This window comes from Seriola aureovittata, chromosome 15 (assembly GCF_021018895.1).
Source record: "Seriola aureovittata isolate HTS-2021-v1 ecotype China chromosome 15, ASM2101889v1, whole genome shotgun sequence".
NCBI lineage: Eukaryota > Metazoa > Chordata > Actinopteri > Carangiformes > Carangidae > Seriola > Seriola aureovittata.
In genome coordinates this window covers 18,286,772-18,309,118 of record NC_079378.1, presented here as the reverse complement: position 1 = coordinate 18,309,118, position 22,347 = coordinate 18,286,772, and the positions used below count along the sequence as shown (strand labels likewise).

General features: G+C 40.1%; 1 protein-coding gene across 3 annotated transcripts in view; it reads right to left on the bottom strand.

Moving 5' to 3' along the window:
- cblb (Cbl proto-oncogene B, E3 ubiquitin protein ligase) overlaps window positions 1-22,347 on the bottom strand; it is a 56,521-nt gene that overhangs the window by 4,730 nt on the left and 29,444 nt on the right. For 2 of the 3 annotated variants that reach the window (XM_056397378.1, XM_056397379.1), the window contains exons 6-16: window positions 21,836-21,957; window positions 19,530-19,667; window positions 18,644-18,731; window positions 17,630-17,761; window positions 14,326-14,526; window positions 12,853-13,047; window positions 7,996-8,370; window positions 3,929-4,020; window positions 1,396-1,530; window positions 1,246-1,310; window positions 737-850 (exon numbers count right to left, since the gene is read on the bottom strand). In XM_056397378.1, the coding sequence (XP_056253353.1) occupies window positions 737-850; window positions 1,246-1,310; window positions 1,396-1,530; window positions 3,929-4,020; window positions 7,996-8,370; window positions 12,853-13,047; window positions 14,326-14,526; window positions 17,630-17,761; window positions 18,644-18,731; window positions 19,530-19,667; window positions 21,836-21,957 (1,657 nt within the window). The remainder of the gene's footprint in view (window positions 1-736; window positions 851-1,245; window positions 1,311-1,395; window positions 1,531-3,928; window positions 4,021-7,995; window positions 8,371-12,852; window positions 13,048-14,325; window positions 14,527-17,629; window positions 17,762-18,643; window positions 18,732-19,529; window positions 19,668-21,835; window positions 21,958-22,347) is intronic. The other variant, XM_056397380.1, reaches the window with a different exon arrangement.

Sequence of the window (22,347 nt, the reverse complement as noted above, 5' to 3'; positions counted from 1 at the left end):
AAAGCCATGAGAGGAACTGGGATAGGAGGTGCTCGAGGGCTGGATTGTTGTGGTTCAAAATAATCAAAGAGAAAAGATCAGGATGTGTTATTGTTTTAAATACTTACCCATGTCCATCACATACATGTATGACTGTGTTAGTACAGTGAACTAAAGCCTGGGTTAACAAGCTCTTAAGTGGTGCCTACAGGATATCAAATGTATAATCATAAGCACAATGTGAGAGATTACAATCCAGAAACTAGGCCTTTATATGAAGCCTAATTTTACTGTTTGTTTACAGTTTTACTCTCTATCATACCTGCCATATCCAGCTGTGGCCCATTTAGCACAGAGTCCATTCAGTCCTTTTCACATGAGGACCATGTCAACTCTGCTGCAAGGGTTGCTACTGGGAAGTTGATTTGACAATTTAACACAAATGTGCCTGTAAATCAACTGCTGAATATGATTTTAATAAAATACCTAAATTAATGTTATTTATTTATAGATGCTATTATCGTCTAATAATCTGTCTGTAATGTTCATTGGTTTAAGTGAGGGATACAAGTTTGACAGTGGGAGATACAAGGTTTCTACAGGACAAGAGTGACATTGTACAGTTAGACATGTGTGTTGCCATGTCCGCAGGAGAAACACTGACACAGAAAAGGACAGGTTCAGAGAGATGGATTGACAAAGACGGAGTGGATGGGCGATGTCAGGGTGGGGATGTGTTCTTGTTAGGGTGAGCTACCTTGGGGGGGCAGCAGAATGTCATAGTCAGAGGGTGACAGGGTAGTGTTGAAGGGGTAGAGGGCAGTATGTGCTGCCCCCGGGACCAACCCCCTGACCAATTCTGAGTGTGTACCTGAGGAACACAAGCAGAGTTCAACATGAAGCAGCCTGTGGTGTAAATAGCCACTTCAACAAGGCACAGGATATTCAATTTTCAAAAATGCTTTTTTTTCAATGAACAATAAAAGAATTCTGCCGATGGCATTAGATAGTTTTGCTTGGTTGTTGTTTTCTTAAACCTGATTCAATTTGTTATAACGTTTAGTTTTCTTGAAACGAGGCAGAATAATCACTCTGCTGGCATCAATATGGCCTTTTGTCTCTTTCTCATTTTAAGAATCATTAGTAGAATTTTTTCAGATTTATTAAATCAATTAAACAAGGTATCCTGATGGACACGTCAAAGATCTCATGGTCATAGGGAAACATATAATATATTTATCATTTGTGATGTGTAAATCTTCTCACCAGGCTCAGGGGGCCGCAACTTCTTCTCCTCAATGGAGGGCTCTGGGGAGCCGTTCTCCAAGTGCCTGAATGAGAAAAGAAAATCTCAAACTGAAACCATTTTCACTGGATCACCGTAGTAACTTCGATACACTGAGACGAGGTGAGTACCTGCTCGGTACAGAGATGCAGATCGGAGGCTGGCTCAGGCAGAGGTTGGATGAAGGGATTTGATAGTCATCCTCCGCCCTCTCCATCACCCTCTGCTGTCGTTCTACCACAGGACTGGTGAAAGGGTTTGTGGGTCTGTAAAGATGGTTGTCAACCCAACCTCTCCATTAGTGTCACTCACTACAGTTATTAGATTCAAAGTGCAATCACTGATATTTTCACAGTGCTATCAGGGCAGGATGGCAGTGATGAGGTAATGTAAAGACCGACCGGTGCAACAAGACTTTTTACATTTGTTGTTTTACATGTTAAAAATCTTTCAATGCATAAAAACAACAATGTGACATTTTCATTGACTAAATTGTTTACTCTGTGTATAACATGTGTAAACATAAATGTCAAAACAGAATAAAAACACCCTATAAAAAAACCCTGCTCAATATGTCGTTATCCACAGCTAATGAGATGACAGCTCACAGCTAGTTATCAAAGTCATATCATGAACTTTCTGACACTTGACATATTTACTGACATCTTTGTGACTGTAAATAAAACTCATGAAATGCTGAGACATATCACAGTCTGAGACCACTGCTCTACACACAGGTTTTAGCTGCTTGTGGGAAACAGATATCGATCACTCTCCAACCATGCAGTGCGTTATTGCTGCTCCAGACATCACCCTGACTTTTTAACCAGTATAAATGAAAGAACAGGTTGAGGAAGTATCTGTAAGTAGAGTCACACCTACAGGTTGTACTCTCTTTAATTTCTCTCCATGTCAACAGACTGTGTGCACAACAGCTCATGTGTCACAATAAAATGTTTTTTTTTTTTTAACCTTTTTTGTTTTGTCTTTGTATATCAAGAAAATAAAGCTTGTTTCACGTCACAGAAAATGAAAGAAATACATTTAAATTGAATTCATTGTTTATTTTAATCAGCAAATTTGCAGAGAAGCATAAAGTAATCCTCCTGACATCCTTAATCCTGGATGACAAAAAGGTCACTGAACAGATGTTTAGGCAAGGTGCATGTGTATGCGTGCCGTATTTGGTCTTTGTTTGTGTGTGTGAGAAAAAGTTTGGAAACCAATGGTCTAAAAATTGAAGAAGCAGGCCTGGGGACATCAGTTTGTGTGTTGTAATTTCCTGCTAAGTTGTTGGGAAAATGAGTGTGAAAGACATCTGAGAAACATCCTCACCTCTCTCATCAACAGGAGGCCATGAAGTGGAGTCTAACAGCAGCAAAAGGCTGCTGTTGTACAATATGTATGAAATAACTACGTGAAATAATAATCAGGTTCTTTCTGGAAGGATAACACAACACTGATCATGGCTTTAGTCTCCAATCTTCCACAAAAACTGACCAGCCATTAGGCCTTATTCAATAAGACTTTTAACACTGAAGTACAGTAATATGAAAATATGCAGCACCACTTATCAGCTGGCTGCACCTTATCTGTGTCTACCTACTGTATGTGTTACAGTATAAAGCTACTGTGCTGCTGAGGTGCAAAGTCCATTAACTGTTGTGTCTTCTGTAGTTAATGATTAAACAAGGCAACAGCGAACGACACAACGAATGATACAGCAATTTCTTTAGCCGATCACTAACAAGAAACACCTACACGGCCTAATGTCCCGCCATAACCACGGTTACACATTAAACATGAGCAAACAGTATAAACTAAACTAATAGATGCAGTAAAAATATCAATAAATATTCAGGTCGGGCTTTTGGTAATGAATGGGGATCGTTATATATATATATATATATTAATAAAATGTGTGTGTGTGAATAAGTGATGATGTGAATGTAACCTATACTTGCAGAATTTATGTTTGCAAGTCAGCTGCAGTATTTTGTGTAAGGGAAGTGTGTGTATTACTCTGACAACCTCACAATTTTTTACAGCACTAAATTGTTTCCAGTAGAATCAGAGCTTTCACTTTCAGCTCAAGCTTCATCACAAGTGGCAGCTCCATCTCCGGACTCCACCAGTCTGATACACAGAAACACCCCTAATCAAATTCTGGCTGCAGCTAAAAGGCTGCTTGTTAACATCATTTTTCAAAGCTGTTTCGAACCAGGACTTTTCCCTGAGGCTCCTAGACCTCAGTGGTATAAGGCCCCAGAGCCTGAAACCACAGAGCAAAGAAACGAGCAGGTCCAGGAGACAGAACTTTAGACTGAAGGAAATCACCCACCCACTCACTCACTCACTGATCCACTGATCAAACAGGCTTTTGTTCAGTATTGAAGCATCTTTATGTATAAAAAGTTAAGTGAGAGCTCACTTCTTTAAGTATCACTGTACTGATGCATGGAACGAACATGTTTCCACACGCTGTAATCTTATCTGCCCACATTAATACAAAGTGGTTGTACAGAGATATTGTTTCAATACTGCCCAAACTTCTTCAGAACATCTCCGGGGAAAATTTTTCCATCTTGCTGGATAAATGCTCCCATTGTGTTGTGTAGTGTGTGTGAGTGTGTGTGTGTTTGTGTGTGTGTGTGTAATACTTACTTGTGGCTACTGGCAAGTGTGGACTGAGTTGGCGAGAGCCGGGAGGGAAGGATATCATACTCATCGCTGACTTGCACGCCATTAGGGAAGGGCTAGACAGACACACAAGAGAAGGAGAGACTATCATGAAAATGCAAAGGAACAACTGACGAGGCCAAAATCAACTGAATCTGACAAACTGAAATAAACTTAAATCCAGTATATTACATATCAGATATCTTTGTTCCTCCCTGATTGTGGAGTGGGAGGATGGCAGTGAAATCCTCATCACTGATCAAACACAGCCAGGACACCACACTGAAAGTAGATACATCAGCTCTACATCATATTTATTCACTTACTGTAGCTTCACAGCAACTCCCTGAAAAAACAAGCATGTATCAAATTACCTGTTTGATCAAAACCTGATATATTTAAAGTAAAACATTATTTCTTAGCAGGATGAATCACTTGCCGAGAGCTGACGTGTTTTTATACAATTTATATAATTAGGAAAAAAAACAAAAAACTAAAACTCTACCATATAAAAGTTGTGTCAAGCTCTGCAAGTAAAAGCAGTGCTTTAGAGGGTACTGGCAAGACTCTGTGGTCCTGTGGAAAACATCAACTTTTTTTACAGCCTCTTTTTCTAATTGGTACTGATGGCAGCAAAGCCTATCAATAGCTTTACCTCAAATCAATCAATACAAATTGATTGTGCTGAATGTGAAGAATATGGATGAAAACTGTGAACAGTGTTTGCTTTTCTTGTGTCATTGCACGTAACATCTTCTGTATTGGTTATTGTCATTCATTGTTGACATTTCATCCATTTTTTTACCATGGTAACTTGCTCTGTGAAGCTAACCTGCTCGCTGGCAGATTTTCTTCAACAAACCCTGAGTTTCTGTCTGTCTCCGCCCTTCCTGCAGCAATTTCAGAAGTCTCTGACACGTTTCCTCATTCTTACAGTCTGTATCAAAGTGCAGATCGGAGGCATTCATTTAATGAATTTACGTTGGGAGACTAAAATCCCAATTAGACATTTGTTTGTTACTCAAGACATGTCTTTACACACATTAGGCTACCTCTTTTATGATTGATGAGTCAGTGTGAGAACAGAGACAATGATCTCTGACATTCAGATATTACACACACAGGCTCAAATTAAATCTGCACTGTCATTAAGACACCTGTCAGATTGTCAATCAGTTCCTCTGCACAGAAAAATTTACTATACATCAATCAGTGTAATTAAAAAAAATCTGTGTGAATCTTTAGACACAGACTCTGATCAATGAAGAATCATTTCTAATGTTCTCATTGGTCTCACTGATGAACAGTTCTATCATAGCTGTCATATGATATTGTAGATGATGTGATATTTCTGAGGATTACAGTAAAGCATCTTAAAAGAAAATGTTGAAAATTACATGTTGAAATATAGTAATTGATACTGTTGAGCAAGATTTTTAAATGTAAAGTGGACATCTGAAAATTTACACTCAGCTTTAACCTTTATGTTTTTTCAATGAAAATCACCAAAATCATGAAGCTGTTCCTAGGTCAGAACCTGAGGTTACAATCATAGATCTATGAACTCCTGTCTGATTTGTTCCATTTATATTTTCATCTTCTGCTGCAGCAGAACTTTGTCCCCATCAAGTCACAGGTGAATAAAATATTCAAACATCTAATCTAACAGGCAGTAGATTCCAGCTCTTTACATCCATAAAGGAAATAAAAATTGGCTAAATAACATGGTCTAGTGGATGACATTGAATAAAATATAATAGTTCAGCTCACACGCTGCTCAGATGCCCTGCTCTTTATTTACCTGTTGCCATGGTGAATCATTGAATCGGAGATCCATTGATGATGCCTTTTTATATTCCTCATACATGCGGTTAACTCAGAGTGAACATACTCAGTTAATTTAACTAACTCAGATCAGCTTTTCTGGAACTGAAAACTCAAGAGTTTCACATCTCAGGGTTCATCGACTCAGAGTCTGGACTAAAGTCAGAGTTTGTTACACCTGCTTTCTGGAAGAGACCTCAGCTCTCTGTGGCAGAATCACTCCCCAGAGCTGCCAAAAGCATAATGTTTTGACCCAGCTTCTTATTTAAAACAAATATTTATAGTATTTTGTAGAACTACTACTTCTACTACTAATATTATTATTAAAAATAATAAATTCCTTTAGCAATGCCACATCAGGATTATTACAAAAATCCCGAGCCAAATATGACCATCAGCAGAAATACATTTAATCTGCAAAGCACACCTGCCTCTGAAATGAATGTTGCTCTATACTGGAGAATGAAAGGATGCAAAATAACCACTTCCTGAATATTACCAAAAGTTATAATACTCTCCACAGGCAATTGGAGGCACTTTCTGATCAAACAGCGTCTCTGGAGGGAGAGGGAGCAATTGGCTGTGTGTGCATGAGTGTGTGTCTGCACACTGGACTTTTAAATGATAAAGTGGAGAGAGTTTACAAACGATGCAGATGCTCAGAAGTATTCTGTAAGATTCACTTGGTAGCCATTGAATGGTGAGTTCAGACAGTGAGTTTCAGTTAAATTAAGGATATCATTATTTAGCATAGATTATCATATTTATATGCCAACCAACACACTTGAACTATGTATTTACTCAACAGAAGAAAGGCAGAGCATCTTATTTGCTCATGTCTTATTTGACAGAGTGGTAAACCACATGCCTGTGTAATTAAATCAGGGTTGACTTGAACAAAATCTCCTTTGTGAACATCTGCAAATAATACAAAGTGATGAATCATTCAACTTTCCACCTCTATTATTTTTCTCAGAAACAAAACCTGTAAGTTTTCTCACTTTGTTCATAACTATGGACAAAAAGATTCTAATACCCATGAATGTAAAATCATTAAGATTTTGATTGACATTCAGTTACTTTATCTAATAAACAATGGTCCATTAGATCAGATGTTGAGCTGTGGGCAGTGATTTGGGGATTACGTGTTTTGATTCAGAACATGGAAAAGCAGGGGATTGCTCTATTTAACCTAAAGTGTGGAGCACAAACTAACAGATGGGAAGCCACATAAAATGCTAAAAAATGCTGATGGATGCTATAAATCACTAAAGTGCATCAGATGTACCTGGACGTCCCACTGCAGCTGTATGTCTCTGTGGGATACAGTTAATTAGAATTCAGAATTCAGTTTATGTTATTAATGGACAGGTTGAGATAAAAGTGCATGAAAAAGGTCTGTGAGAATAAACTGTTCCAACAAAACATTACTAAGCATCTATGAATGATATATTTCCAAGATATGGTCACCAGCAAACCCACATTGGTATAAACAATAATAAGTGGGAATCTAAATTAACAGATTTTTTTATCATGATAGCAGGTTGTGTGCTATGGGCTGGACTGACAGCGAATGGCAGCTAAAATCTGTCAGCCCACCCCACAGTCTTTAGTTTCTCTGTAGAAACTATGACACTGAATGTGAAAGTTAACAATGCTTTGCATTTATGGCTGCTTTTTATAAATGGCTTCTTTCCCAGTCTCATGTCATTGCTACATGATGGTAGTGACCCCTCATTGCTATCACACATGAAAGAAACAAGACTAATGTCTCAAATCCATTCTATATACTATTTATATACAAGATATATACGATATACTGATCATCATAGTCAACTATTTTAAAAGTTGTTGTACAACAGGATCAACATACTTAACTTTTTTATACATTTATATATTCATGCATCATCAGTTTATCAAACTATGACTTTACAGTTACTCAGAATTAAAATTCTAAATGAGGTACTGAAAAGTATTTGCAAGGATGTAATATTAACTTTTAGCGTGTTAGCTCAAAGTACAGCTGAGACTGATGGGAATGTCAGCAGTTTTGCAGGTTTAACCTGAAGTATTGACCTGATGATGGAGCTGGAGGAAAAGTCAGAGGATCACCAAAGTCATTAGCATTCATCTCCTCTGAATCATGAATGTTTGTACAGGATTTCATTCAAAGTCATTCCTTTTCTTTTACTGTGAAAACAAAAAAAAGACAAACTTGCAAACCCTACCTTGGAGCTATCCAAGTTTCCTGCCCCCTCCATTCTGTGATGCAACCTTCCGAATCCTGCAGACGGACAACTGAGTGGTCTTCCGTTCAAGTGGGAGGGGCCGGAGGGTCCTAGCTGAACCTGGTGTTCGACTCCAGTCCTGTGGGCATCTGCCAGGTGGCTGTCTTTGGTACACCATGTCTCGGGAGGCATCTGGGAGTCTGACAGTGCGCCAGTAGAAGATGACAAAGAAGAGGAATTGGGGAGCCAAGAATGGCGTGACTCTGGGGGGATGGGAGGAGGACGCTCAGGAGGAGGCGGTGGAGGTGGGTCCCTCTGAGGAGGAGGTGGGGCTGGGAGAGGCTTGTCTTGCTTCCTGGACATGCCTGGTGAAGACTAGAGAGGTGGAGTGACAATTACAGTTTTTCTCAATCGCTCTGAAACAATTCACTTACTGGAAACTTAATGCAGTTCTCAAAACAGTAAATGCATTTCTCATAACACTAAATCACCTGTGAAAAAGCCTTTAAATCAATCAAAACCTTGTTCACATGAAAGAAACATGCAGTCAGTCCATCACTTCAACATTTTCACCAATCAATTAAACCCTTTCAACAATGCTTCAAGACTTTAGACGCCAAATGTTTTGATGTTTTGATAAAAAAAACCTGACTGACTTTAGAAAACTGCAAAAAATATACAGTGAAAAATGTTCAGATACAAACACTGTACTACAGTTACAGCAGTAACATGATAGAAAAATAACTATATTTAGAACATGGTGTATCCAAAAAAATTACTAAACTGAAAAAACGTGTTTGGCTTGATTTTTAGATGTTTTATGATATTTTCAATGATAGTTTCATTTTGCAGCAGATTTGTGGCCCTCTTCATTTTGTGTTAAATTTTTGGTTTTGTGTGTATAATTGAGAAAAACTCTATCTGTATATTCACAGAATATAACTGCTGTAACTGAGGAAAGCAAAATGATAAACGTGGAACTATTCGTCGGAAAATAGACAAAGATATGCAAACAAACTTAGAACATAGCAACAATTATAGTATAGTAAAGAACATAAAGACCCCAACAGCTGCCATTTTTATTTTCATCTCAAGTTATCATTTGCTGACTTTATAGATAATTTTTATGGCCTGTGATCACTGACAAAACTCAAAATACAGTCATATATACTGATGTAACTGATATCCTGTCCTCACCCACACAGCTGTGTGTGTATGTGTGTGGTTGTTCCAGTGTTGGTTCATAACAATGGTATTTGCATGACTCACTTGGGATCAGCACCCTACACATTAGCATACTTAGACACTCAGTAACTCCATCCATGCTTATTTACACACAGACACAAATTTCCTGTCCTGTCATTATCTGCTCTGCTCAAAGAGAATACACAGCTCAGCTCAAGGCTGTAGAAGCTACTTGCAATAAATTAGCAGTGTTGCTGTGTGTGTGTTTGTGTATGTGTGTGTGTGTGTATGTGTGTGTGTGTGTGTGTAATGCAATGCAGGACTGTATCAAAGTGAGTGAGAGGTTTGTCATTCTAACTGACAAAGGTACAAACTACTTTCATGAGTTGTTAAAGTCAGATGAGAAATGCATCATCACAATGAGAAAAAAAAAATTGTATTGAACTATGTTTGGATACAAAGGAAGCTTGTACAAATACATTGAGAAATGCTATTTAGTGTGGGGAAATGATGAACTGTTTTGAGAACAGCATTAAGAGTTGTGAGAATGATGCTTCTGATGTGAGCACTGCATCAAAGCGATTGAGAAAAACTGTAATACCTTGCTGCCTCTTGGGCCATCACAGTGCTTCATGGCCTTGTGCAAGTTTAATGTAGAGATGTTTCATGTTTTTTTTCTTGTTAATGTATATGTCTTTTGTCTACCTTTACTCCATATACTCAATGAGTTCTCTGTGTTTACATCCTCCTTATGTGATTTATCATTCTTGTTTTAAGTACATCTGTCCACTAAAGTATCTCTTAAACTTTGCTTTTATGTAATTTAAAAAGTTTAGTGATTATGTGCCAGAGAATACAGGTCTCATAGAGACGTGGCTATTTGGATACCGGACTCTGAACTGCAGCTGGCTGCCACAGAACACACAAAGTGGCTGTGATGACGTGACAGTGATCCTGCAGATCTGTTCCCCTAACCTGGAATCATTCTTCATAAACTGTAAACCTTTCTACTCCCCCCGTGAGTTCAGATCATTAATTCTGGTTGGTGTTTACATTACACCACAGGCCAACTCACCAACCACATACTGTGTGTGGAGAGAACTAACCCGGACTCCCTAGTTATTGTCCTCTGTCTGTGACTTTAACAAAGGAATCCACAGCCATGAACTTCCCACAATTCATTACATGCCGAACCAGGGAGGGGAATATATTTGATCACTGTTACACCACAATCAACGGAGCTTATCACGCCGTTCCCTGGGCTCCACTGGGCCTCTCTGACCATGCCATGGTCCACCTGATTCCTACATATAAGCAGAAACTAAAACTCTGTAAACCTGTTGTGAGGACATCAAAGCCATGGAACAGTGATGCCATTGAGGATCTTCAGGCCTGCTTGGACTGCACTGATTTGACGAGTTCACAGAGGCTGTGACGTCCTACATCAGCTTCCGTGAGGACTGCTGTATCCCAACATGCACCATGGTGAGTTATAACAATGACAAACCCTGGTTCATTTCATCTTCCAGCACCTGGATTCCTCAGGGACCTATGCCAGGATCCTGTTTGTGGACTTCAGCTCTGCCTTCAATACCATCATCCCATCCCTGCTGCAGAATAAGTTCTCCCATCTGAGCGAGCCTTACTCCATCTGCAGGTGGATCACTAACTCCCTGTCCGACAGGAGGCAGCATGTGAAACTGGGGAAATATATCTCTGACTCCCGGACTATCAGCACCGGATCCCCCCAAGGCTGCGTCCTTTCTCCTCTGCTCTTCTATACCAACACCTGCACCTACAGTCATCAGTCAGTGAAGCTCCAGAAGTTTGCAGACGACACCACCCTCAGGTGACCTGGTGCAGGCAGAACCATCTGGAGCTGAATGCTGTTAAGACAGTGGGGATGATAGCGGACTTTAGAAAGAACCCAGCCCCACCCACCCCCATCACCTTGTGAGACTCCCCCATGGACACCATGAAGTATGTCCGCTTCTTGGGCACCACTGTCTCACAGGAGCTGAACATCAGCTCCCTCACCAAGAAAGCCCAGCAAAAGATGTACTTCCTGCGGAAGTTGAAAAAGTTCAACTTGCAAAGGACAATGATGAACTTCTACACTGCCACTCCTCCTCCATCACCACCTGGTACGTTGCTGCCACTTCCACTGCCAAGGACAAGAGCAGACTGCAGCATATCAGTCACTCTGCTGAGAAGGTGATTGGCTGCAATCTGCCATCCCTCTAGGACCTGTTCCTCACCTCGTGGTCCCTGAGGCGAGCGGGAAAGATTGTAGCTGACCCTTCCCACCCCGGACACAAACTGTCTGAGTCCCTCCCCTCTGGCAGGAGGATGCGGTCCATCAGGACCAAAACCTCTTGGACCAAAAACAGCTTCTTCCCTACTGCAGTTGGCCTCATTACATTGTACATTTCCCCCATGAACTATTGCTTACACCCCAGTCATTTTTCACAGTGTACATATTTGTATTGTATACATTTCTATTTTTTCAATTTATTATCAATTTCTATAAAATTTCTTCACATTTTATTGTGAATATTTTATCTTGTAAAATTTGGCCTGGCCTGGCATCAGTCACAAGCCATTAAAGAAGTTCATTGTAAGGACTTTCAGAGTTACAGACCCAAAATTGACACTTTGTTACTCTTCCCAACATCAAATTGATAGGAAACAGAGACAAAGGACCCTTCTCTCACAAACAGACCATGCTTTTAGCATGTCAGAGAGACACAGAACCAGACCGTGGGTCAAAGGGTCAGCTCCAGAGGATCAATGAATGGACACCAGGCAATCTGGGAAGCATAGGCAAAATCTCCAGTTTAGATAACAGATCTGCCCACGACCGCCTGCAGAGAAGCCGACCAGAAATCAAGAGTGCCCGAGACAGAAAGTCTCCTGGCAAACTAAACCGCTGAGACACCGGCAGAATACGTCACTGTGATAACGGGACACGGCCTCCAGGAGAATCCACCTAGATCCGACATCTCCAGGGTTACCACGGCAACCACAGCCTCCTGGGTTCCAGCCAAGGGTCTTCAGCTACAGCGCAACTCAGGTCTTAACCTTCTGCTCATGACGAGCTTGATGTCGAAATATAGCAATATTTAATCATCAAATCTCATTCATAGACGTATCATTAGCTGTATAGCCATAGTGTATAGCCATAACATATCCTCTCCCACCATTGCTAACTCATCACACTGCTCATTTCATTATTATTTTCATCTTTATGATTATTACACCTTGCATTTACTCTGTAGATAGTAGTTTAGTTAATAAACTTCCTTATTTACACCCAGTTGTTGTCCTGTTTTCTTTTGACGTAGAGACTGGAGATCCATTGGATCGAGAAGTCATGGCTTCTGATATGAGATTGATAAATTTATCAATGAAGTAATTCATCGTTGTCCTCCTTGAGGACTGGTGCCCCATTTCAATGAGAGCAAATTCAAAATTTTGGTGTTAACGCTACATTATTTAAGATATCTATCTGCAGTACTTGCTTGTTTCATCTTTGTTTATATTTCTTTTCTTCTTACTATGTCTATTGATATGCACCTAAAGACCAAAGCAAATTCCTTATATGTTGAAAACCTACTTGGCAATAAACCAGATTCTGATTCTGACTGTGACTTTTTATCTTTCATGACTGACCTTCGGGGAGCCGGTGGGACTGGCAGACGGGGAGCGGATAGCACCTTTCTGGATGAGGTCTAGTCGCGGTGGGACAGGGGGCAGGCCAAGGTGCTGGATGCAGTGGCCGGGGTCTCCGTGGTGGGCTTTCCTGTGTTGGCTGACGGGTGAAGAGCTGGGAGACACCATGGGTGAGCTCTGACGCTCGGCACAGTGCTGAGAGAAAAGAAAATCATCTCTTATAGGCCTGTTCATGGTCACATCTGATCATCTGGTCACCATAGAAAGGAAATTATCTGGGTCTGTATTTATCAAACTGTATTCTGGACTTAGGTGAAACACACAAGTACAAGTCCTTCATTTTTACTCTTAAATTAAAAAATGAAAGCTATTAATTAATTTTTTTATGATTTATAAGTTAAAGAGATGAGGTTAAGAGTAGAACCTAGATGACTGAGATGAGACAACAAGTATAAAGATGGTAATAATTTTGTTCGGAAATTGGCAACTTCAATTAGCATCTTCATTGCCTGCACAAATTTTGTATCACATTTTGTATACATTTTCCCTGATGAATTTCCTCCGTACTCCAGTTCAGAGTCGTTTGTGTTTCCATTTCAGTCAATTTCCAGTTATTCAACACCTATTGTTATTCATTGTGTCACGGTCTCAGCCGCGATGACAGGATCTCTACCCGCCTCCACTCTCTCTCCTCCTGTCTCTCCTGTTCCCCTGCTCCTAGTGTGTTTCTCCCTCCTCCCTGTCTGTCATTCCCCAGGGAGGCGTGGCCTGGCTATCTGGCCGTGGGCGGTGCGGCACACCTGAATCTCATCCACCTTCATCAACCTCTATATAAGAACCGTGGCAGATCATCCACTCATCGCCAGATTATACCTACTCCTACGTGGTACCTATCGACTCTGCCTTAGAGTAATTATTCCTTGTGGTTATTCCTAGTTGTTCCTGTGTTCACTCTGCATATACTCTGTCCTCAGCCGCACCTGCCTCTGCCTCCCTGCTACAGATCCAGAACCATCATCCAAACCATCGACTCATCTACCTGCCTGCCTGTACCATTTTCAGTCCCCAAGTGCTCAATAAAACTCCCTTGGTGTTTCTTTCACACTTTAATTTTCATTGGAGACATCACGTTTTTTGCAGAATAATATATCAATAAGTGAGGTATAAGGATGTCTTTTTTAAGGGTAAATAATGGAGCAGAGGCAGGGTAAATTCTTGTGTCTGATTGACTATTCAAGCTTTGAGCATATACGTGATTAATCGTGATCACATCAGAGTTGCTCTTTAAGGTTCATCCTACACTTACTGTCAGCAGGACTAAGTCACTTGTGTCTTATTCACTCAGTGAAGCTCTTTTCCACAGAGTCTGTGTTTTATTATTAAGTGTAGTTCTGAGGCCCTGGAAAAGGAAAGAGTGTCAAATCAGATTTCTTCAAGCCCGGTCACCGACCCATCAGCAGATCAACTATTTACCTTCCTGATGTTTGCCAGTCCATTCATGACTAGGCAGTCCTCCCGGTCCTCCTCGTCATCCAGCTCCAGCATGTGGCAGCTGTGCTGGTCCAGGAAGAAACACTTGGTGCCCTCGTTTCGTGGGTCAAAGGGATCCACAATGATGGGCTCTGTGCCTTTGATCTCACAACGACAGAACGGACAACCCTGACCATCTGACTCCTGGAACAGATAAGGGAAAGTGAAACATCATCCGAACTCACAAACACATACACAGGTGTGGTAATGACATTTGTATCCCACAGACCTTTCTAAATCTAATGATCTGATTAGGTTTGTTGCTATAGTGTCGTCGTCTGTCGAGCAGGAAGGCTGCTGCGACACAGCTGGGATACACGTGAAAATACTCCGGCAAACTTGATTGGACACATGATTGTGTAGCTCTTCTGTAGGGAAAACTGTTCTGCAACTTTGCAACATTCATTGGCCACATGTAGATATTCCACATGGCAGACCCTGTCAAACGGAGGCCATAAATAAGATAATAAAGAGGTTTTGGTTTTCAGTGCATCCTTCCACTGACTAAGCGGCCACAATCAAGGGCAGACAATGTTTACAAAGAACAAAGCAGCAATTGTGGCAGCCATATGGTTGGGGACTTAGCGGGGGGACCAACCAAAGGGATGTTTGAAACTTGATCCTAATTAGAGTGGGTGGAAAAGGGAAGGAGTGGGAGGTTAAAAGGAAGAGAACCCAGAGGGAGGAGGAGATGGTATGATGGCCACAGAAACTCTAAGGCAACAGACACGACTGACAAACTGAAATAAACTGCACAAACCATCTACAACAGAGTCCTGTTTCTGATGACCTGATGATTAGCTCTGCTGCATCTCCTGAGGAAGAATATCTGTCTCTTTAGATGCTAAAAGCTTAAGTGTTTATCTGAGCTGAACCAGAACTATAAAACCATGTTGTGGGCAAGAAAAAAAAAACTTGTCACTATGAGTGACACCTTTCATACTATACAATGTCAATTTATCAATTATTAAAATAAATTTATTTATTAGAGAAGCTTTCAGCTTTTCAACCAGATTTTAGTTTGGGTTCACCAATTTTATTTCCAGAAGAAATTCAACAAATAAATTCTCTATGAAACAAATATGAGTGCAAATACGACCGGGATGGTTCTAAAAAGAAGACACAGGAAAGCCCATGTGAATCATTCAGACTCGTCACTGTATCGATTTAGGATAAAACTAATAGCTAGAACGAGGGAACCCTCTCATGTAACCCCATTTTCTGCGAGATCAAAAATGGTCAATAAAGCAAACAGGATGTGGAAGCACATATATGATTTCCTAGCTCTGAGTGAGAGTATATCTGTTCCACCTCTGGTGACTAATATACAGAGTAAGAGGAAGTCAGAGAACCATCACTGAGTCAATGTCCTGAACAGACTGGTTCTGGGTTACTCACTGTCACAAGGTAGGAGGGTTCCCTTTCTTTCTTACTCACTATTACACTAACGTGGAGGAAAATACTTATTTACCGGCATACTACATACTCTTACTACTACATACACATATGTGTGTGTGTGTGTGTGTGTGTGTGTGTGTGTGTGTGTGTATGTGTGTAGAGGTGTGTCTATTTAAACATAATTATACAAACTCTACATCACTGAATGAGTGACTGAGCTTGTGGGGGAGGTGTGGTTACATTGAGTTGTCATAACAGGAAGTATGAGAGACAAACGCTGTGACTGTGTGAGCTGCTGATCCTGCTGTTTCCAGAGCACAGGACTGAGCTCTGGAAAGACTGCACTCATTTGCTAAACCTACAGCTGTGTTCAGAGTAAAGCAGAAGAAAAAGCTTTCCAACTTTGTAGCCATGAAACTGAACCACTTGAGAAACAAACAGCAAACCAAACACTAGTGTGTGGGCTCTGAAGAGATGCTCAAACCAGGGCTACAACTCACATGCTATGGACCATAGATCCCCATTTAATAAACACTTTGTAGCCCCTGTAGGATTTCATTATGTCTGTGTTGTGATAACTGTGACCATTGGTCTGGGGCAGATATCCCAAACGATTTGCTTTAGTTTTCCATGTTTTTGTTTTTCAAGATTAGCAAGTCTACAAAAACACCATTGAGGATGATTTCCTTTTAGTGGACATCATGTCTGTATTCTCACTGAAAGAACATCACTGTGGTGAGCAACACATAAACAGCAATGAATGTGAATACATGTAATGGTAAATAATGTATTTCATTCTTCATTTTGACATTGACTCTCCTGACTGAGATGACTCAAACCAAAGGCTAATGATAAATGGAAACTATTATAGCGCCGACTGACTGAAAAACGAAGTGTTCTCACTTTCATGTATAAAACCAACATTCACAGTCTTCTGAGTCATTTTCCAGGTCCTCCCTCACAAAGCCTCCACTGCCAAGCATCGGATAGATGTTTGAATATTACTAATATAAAGCACACAAGTACTGTCAGAGACTATTGCAGTTAGAAAACAGTGATGACTTTCATTTGCAGAAAGCTGAATAATTCCATAAATATACAGCACCAACAAGAAGCATCAAAATGTCATTAAATAAGTCTTTGATAGGAAGCCCTGAACGTGTTTGGAGAGCCATCTCAGATGTCCCACACAAAGGAGGGAGCGGGGAGGAGGGAGGTATGAAAGACAGAGGTGGGAAGGAAGGAGAGGAGGGAGTCTCTGAACCCATTGCTAATGACTCATTAGTGGAAGGTAATTACAAACACACGTGACACAGCTTATGATACACACAAGCAGAACGACTACAGCAGTACATGTGTGTGCTATAAGATGCACACACTACAGAAAACAGCATGCGGCAGGAAGCAGAGAAAAACTTGCAGGAACACTGGAATATACTGTTTGCACAAACACTCAGTTTTCACTTCCGCTAATGACTGGTACATGGAAATCTGATTAGGACAGACACAAGGACACTGGAAGGAAGTCACCATGAACCATGTGCTGAAAACTGCTTTTATAATTCAGGAGTCTTTTCTTACTCATGTGCAGACACTTGTTAATCCTCAAACAAGATTCATTCCTACTTATAAATCTAAAAAAAACACAGTAGTGTTCTCTCCAAAATGGACAGAAAATTGCACAGAGAGACAGAAGATGTTACTATGAAGATGTACATACTCTGTTATTGACCCCAATAACATGGGGTCAGCAATCAGCCAACAGCAATCAGCCAAAGCCATAGACATACCCCTCTGTTCAAAAATCTAAATGTTAAATGAGTTCATGCAGTACGGTTCATTATGTTACCTGCCAGGCTGTAAGACAGGAAGTACACATCAGATGACCGCAAGGCTCGATTTTGACATCTTTGTCGTTCTCAGCACAGATCTTACAGAGCTGGAAGGTGGAGCCCATCTCACAGTACAGCTCATACTGCTCCTGTTCAGGCAGAGCAGACTTCTGTTAGTCATCAAGGGATGCACAGATCAAACTACACACACAATATATATATGTACAGACACACATATACAACATGCATACAATACAATTCCCACAAATTCAAATTCCATGATGTTTTCAGCGACTTCCAATCTCTAATTCAGAGCTTTTTACATGACCTTGAATTATCATGGTTAATGTTTTCTCTATTTTCTCAATCTCACTTAATGTAAAATCTCAAAATCTTTAAACAAATAACATGACAAACAATTCAGGCCTGTATGTCACCCATCGGCATTATTCATTGACTCGCCTGTTTGGAATCATATCAGACATTTGCAACAACACAACACCAGCCAACAATTTCCTCTTCACACTTCACACTCAGGCCGATAAGAATTTGCTTTACAACATGTGATCTCCCTCTGTAACTAAGACATCAATGTACATTAACCATCGCGCCTGACTACATGAACACACCACTAGCTGTGTTCTCACAGGTTGTTTTGAAACTGGAAAAATGTGGTGGCACTTGTGGTGGAGAAATTATCAAGTTTGAGTCTCACTCTGCACAAAAATCACTTTGAATAAATCTCAAGCAAAAAGCAGAGGAGTGGGACAATTATGCTTCATTTAATTACACATTTAATATGACCGTTCTCGAGGTTTGAAAGTTTGAAGAGGCTGTGAGTCATTTCATTTTTGAAACATTCCCACACATACAGTATTATATCATATGAGTGGTCTGACAGATATTAGATCTGGTTCAGTCGGTTCTTAGTGAACAGTTTCCACACTTAAATGTCATGAGCAAGACAGAGTTTCTAGCTTTATGAGGCTAACAAATTCCATGACCATGTTTTCAGATACACACAAACCCACTTGAGTCACTTTGATGTGATCATGAGGCGTCAGCTCACATAAACCAGTGAGATCAGGATTGTAGCTGCGACCATCAGGGAACAAGTAACTGCAAGTGAGAAAAAAAGGTTTTAATAGTTACAAACACACATAAGATATGTGCTTGAAATGTTTTGATGAAAGTCAGGTTTTGTTTGTCATGTCTGCATACATGGTATCAATATGAATTTCACTAACTGCACTTGATTTTTACATGTTATATCTATGTCATTCTAGACATGTGAATGAGTAAATAACCAATGAATGTTTTAAAACAAAAACACTGCTCACAAGAAGCAGTAATAAAACTACAAGTGACAGTAGCAGATATACATGTGATGGTAGTACTTATTGTAATAGTCTGACTTTAAATGCTTTCCATGGACTTAACTTGATTCTGATTTATGATTGACACTAAATATCAGAAGTATACTGTAATCAGTAAAATATGATCATCAATCAATCTTAAAGAAGAAGCGTATGAGCATGCTGACTGACATTTCAAAGAATGATTCAAGCGAATTTCAGTTCCCCCAAAGTTGCTGGTCTCCCCTCTTGATCAAAAACAGGTGCTTTAAACAGGACCCCCCCCCCCCCCTTCTCCTGAATCTCCCCCTTCTGGACTTCACAAAAACACAGCAATCCTTGACTGCCTCAGCCAGCCATGCTGACAGCTGAGGGAAGCGGGATGCCATACACTAAATGGATGGAGGTATGTTTGATTTGTCTGGGGCCTGTCTGATTACCAGGTATGAGAGAAACAACACCTTGACCAGGAGAGCGGAGAGCTTAGCTCAACATATCAATATACAAACAAAGAGAGTGATAGAAAAGGAGAGAGAGTGTTTGAGTGCGACAGGCTACATACAAGCCCTCCCTGTAGCCATCGATGAGGGCCTGGAACAGCGGTTTGTTGTTGGGGATGGTTTGCAGTATGTTGCCATCATTGGTCACATAACCGATGGCCCACTGACCCAGACGCGTGCAGCTCAGTCTGAAGATGTAACTGTCAGAGAGAGAAAGATGTTCATACACACAAGCTGGTAAACAATCAATACAACATGTTTTATACACGTTTTTGAATGAAACTTTTTCTTTTAATCATAAAAAGTTAAACATTTATCAACTTTACCTTAATCATGTGATGATCATATTGTGTTTATGTTCAAAATGTCTTTTAAAATGACTTTTATTAATTCAATTTTACAGGCACAACTACACACTGCCACTACCACAGTACTGACAGGCTAAACTAATTTTACACATTGGAAACGTCATTCTCACAACTCTTAATGCAGTTCTCAAAACAATTATTTGTTTTTTTTAAAAGCAGTGAGAAATCAGATATTTATCCATTGTCATCATTTTTATCATTATCATTGTTATCATTAAATGTCTTCTATTACCATTCCAGTGTATTATTATTATCGACCTTATCAGTTTTTTTTTTTTTCAATCTGCAGGTCCAGAGTTATTTACATAAAGAACCAAACAGCTGCTTAATATTCAGCCTGAGATCAACTTATCATTTGCTGACTTAATAGATAATGTTTATGGCCTGTGATCACTCACAATACTCAACATACCGTCCCATATACTAGTGTTTTAATCGCAGTGTTGCATGTAAGCACCATTCTTCACAGTGTTGCTGTGGAACAGTGTTGTTATAAGGTTTTCACTCAGTTTTAGTCCCTCATTATTCTCAGAAGTATACTTTAAATGTGTGTGTGTGTGTGTCTGAGTGAGTTGAAATGGTAACATGTAGTGGCTCCTCTGATATCCTGTCCTCGCCCACACAGCTGTGTGTGTATGTGTGTGGTTGTTCCAGTGTTGGTTCATAACAATGGTATTTGCATGATTCACTTGGGATCAGCACCCTACACATTAGCATACTTAGACACTCAGTAACCCCATCCATGCTTATTTACACACAGACACAAATTTCCTGTCCTGTCATTATCTGCTCTGCTCACAGAGAATACACAGCTCAGCTCAAGGCTGTACGAGCTACTTGCAATAAATTAGCAGTGTTGCTGTGTGTGTGTTTGTTTGTGTTGCTAAAGGCCTACCAAGCCTACCTTCTTCCCCTGATCAGGAACTCGCCACGTGGAATAACCTTTGAGATTGGCACTACACCAAACACAACTTGTCAGCGTTTATTTCTGAAACCAGTGCTACACACACACAAACTGCTCACACAGCTTGTCTTTTTGCAGCAAATGGTGTCTATTATTTTCTGTGAGAACGCAGTGATGAAATGACTTCGTCCCAGCTGACAGTGAGGTGTTTGATACGAAGAGCACTTCATTTATACTATCAAAAAAAATGTATTATTAAGATTTGTAGTCTGTTCTATTCCACTCTATTCTGAAGTTATTCATTACATTTTTACACAGCATATGCTGTTTTTTTGGGGTAGGACAGACTAGTTTTTAATTTTTTTGCTTCAGCTATTGGATTTCCTTCACTGACACTGATTCTTGCTGTTTGTTTAGGGATAATTCACACCCTGCCTCTGTCATAAGTTTTGAAACACAGATATGATGTCTTCTGAATATATTCAACAGTAATAAGGAGCTATGGGAAGGTTGTTCAGATTGTGGCTCAGAGGTGTGACAGTAAAGCATGACTTGTTTATGGCTCATGTAATCTCAAATGCAAATTCATAAAAATTTGTTATTCTGTGATATCCATTTCCTTTGAGCCTGAGCTCTAAGGCGGTTTGTTGTGGTGATTAACATTGTAAATATTCATTAGCATATGAGCAGACAGAGGAGATCAATGGTTAAATCCATGAAAACTGGATCCTGAAACAGCTCGTTGACTTTCAGACCTGGCTGCAGGTGACTGTCGGGAGGGGTTCAGATAACTTGAGAGAGAACAAATCCTGACTACTTGGCTTGTCAAAGAGGCAGCAGAAGGTTATTATATTCCATCCTTCATATGAACTTACAGGATCTGGAAACCTATTTCCTCTATCAGCTTCTTATTATAAGTGATGAAGCGCTACAAAAACACATTTTTATGTGCTGAGGTTAGATCAGTCTGGGTTCAGCACATGTTTCTCTCACAGCACCAATCAGAATTTATCAAGGTAAGTTGTTTGTATATGATAGTGTGTGTGTGTGTGTGTGTGTGTGTGTTTTTAGGTAAAGACACACAAAATTACCATACCTGCCAGGCTTGTTGATGTACTTGTGCAGTCGGGCTTTGACTTCATCATAGGTAAGAAAAGCCATGTAGCCAGGGTGAGTCACTGCAAGGAAATTCCAGTTCCTCAGAATTGATCCCCATGGCTAAAAAAAGACCACCCAGTGTTGTTTTAACTGAACAGATAATTATGCATTATACATTCATTTTTCATATTGTCAGCATAAAATCATCCTGAGTCTGTGCTTCTGCCACAAGAACGTGATAACTGGTATACTGACTTGGCTGAATTCTCTAGAAAACAACAAAGTGAATAACAGAGAATGCAGAGATGATATGTAGCCAGCTCAATGACTCAGAATTTGAAAAAAAAGCAGCTTATGCGCTCCAACCAGTTGTGTTTGGCTTTGTTTACAGCTGGTTTGAGGTTTTCTGCAGGTCAGAGTTACATAGACGCCAAAATATTTGATGTGGACAAGAATTTGCTAACATTACTGGTGAGGGGTGGAATCTGTTTACTGGATTGCTCAGTAGGA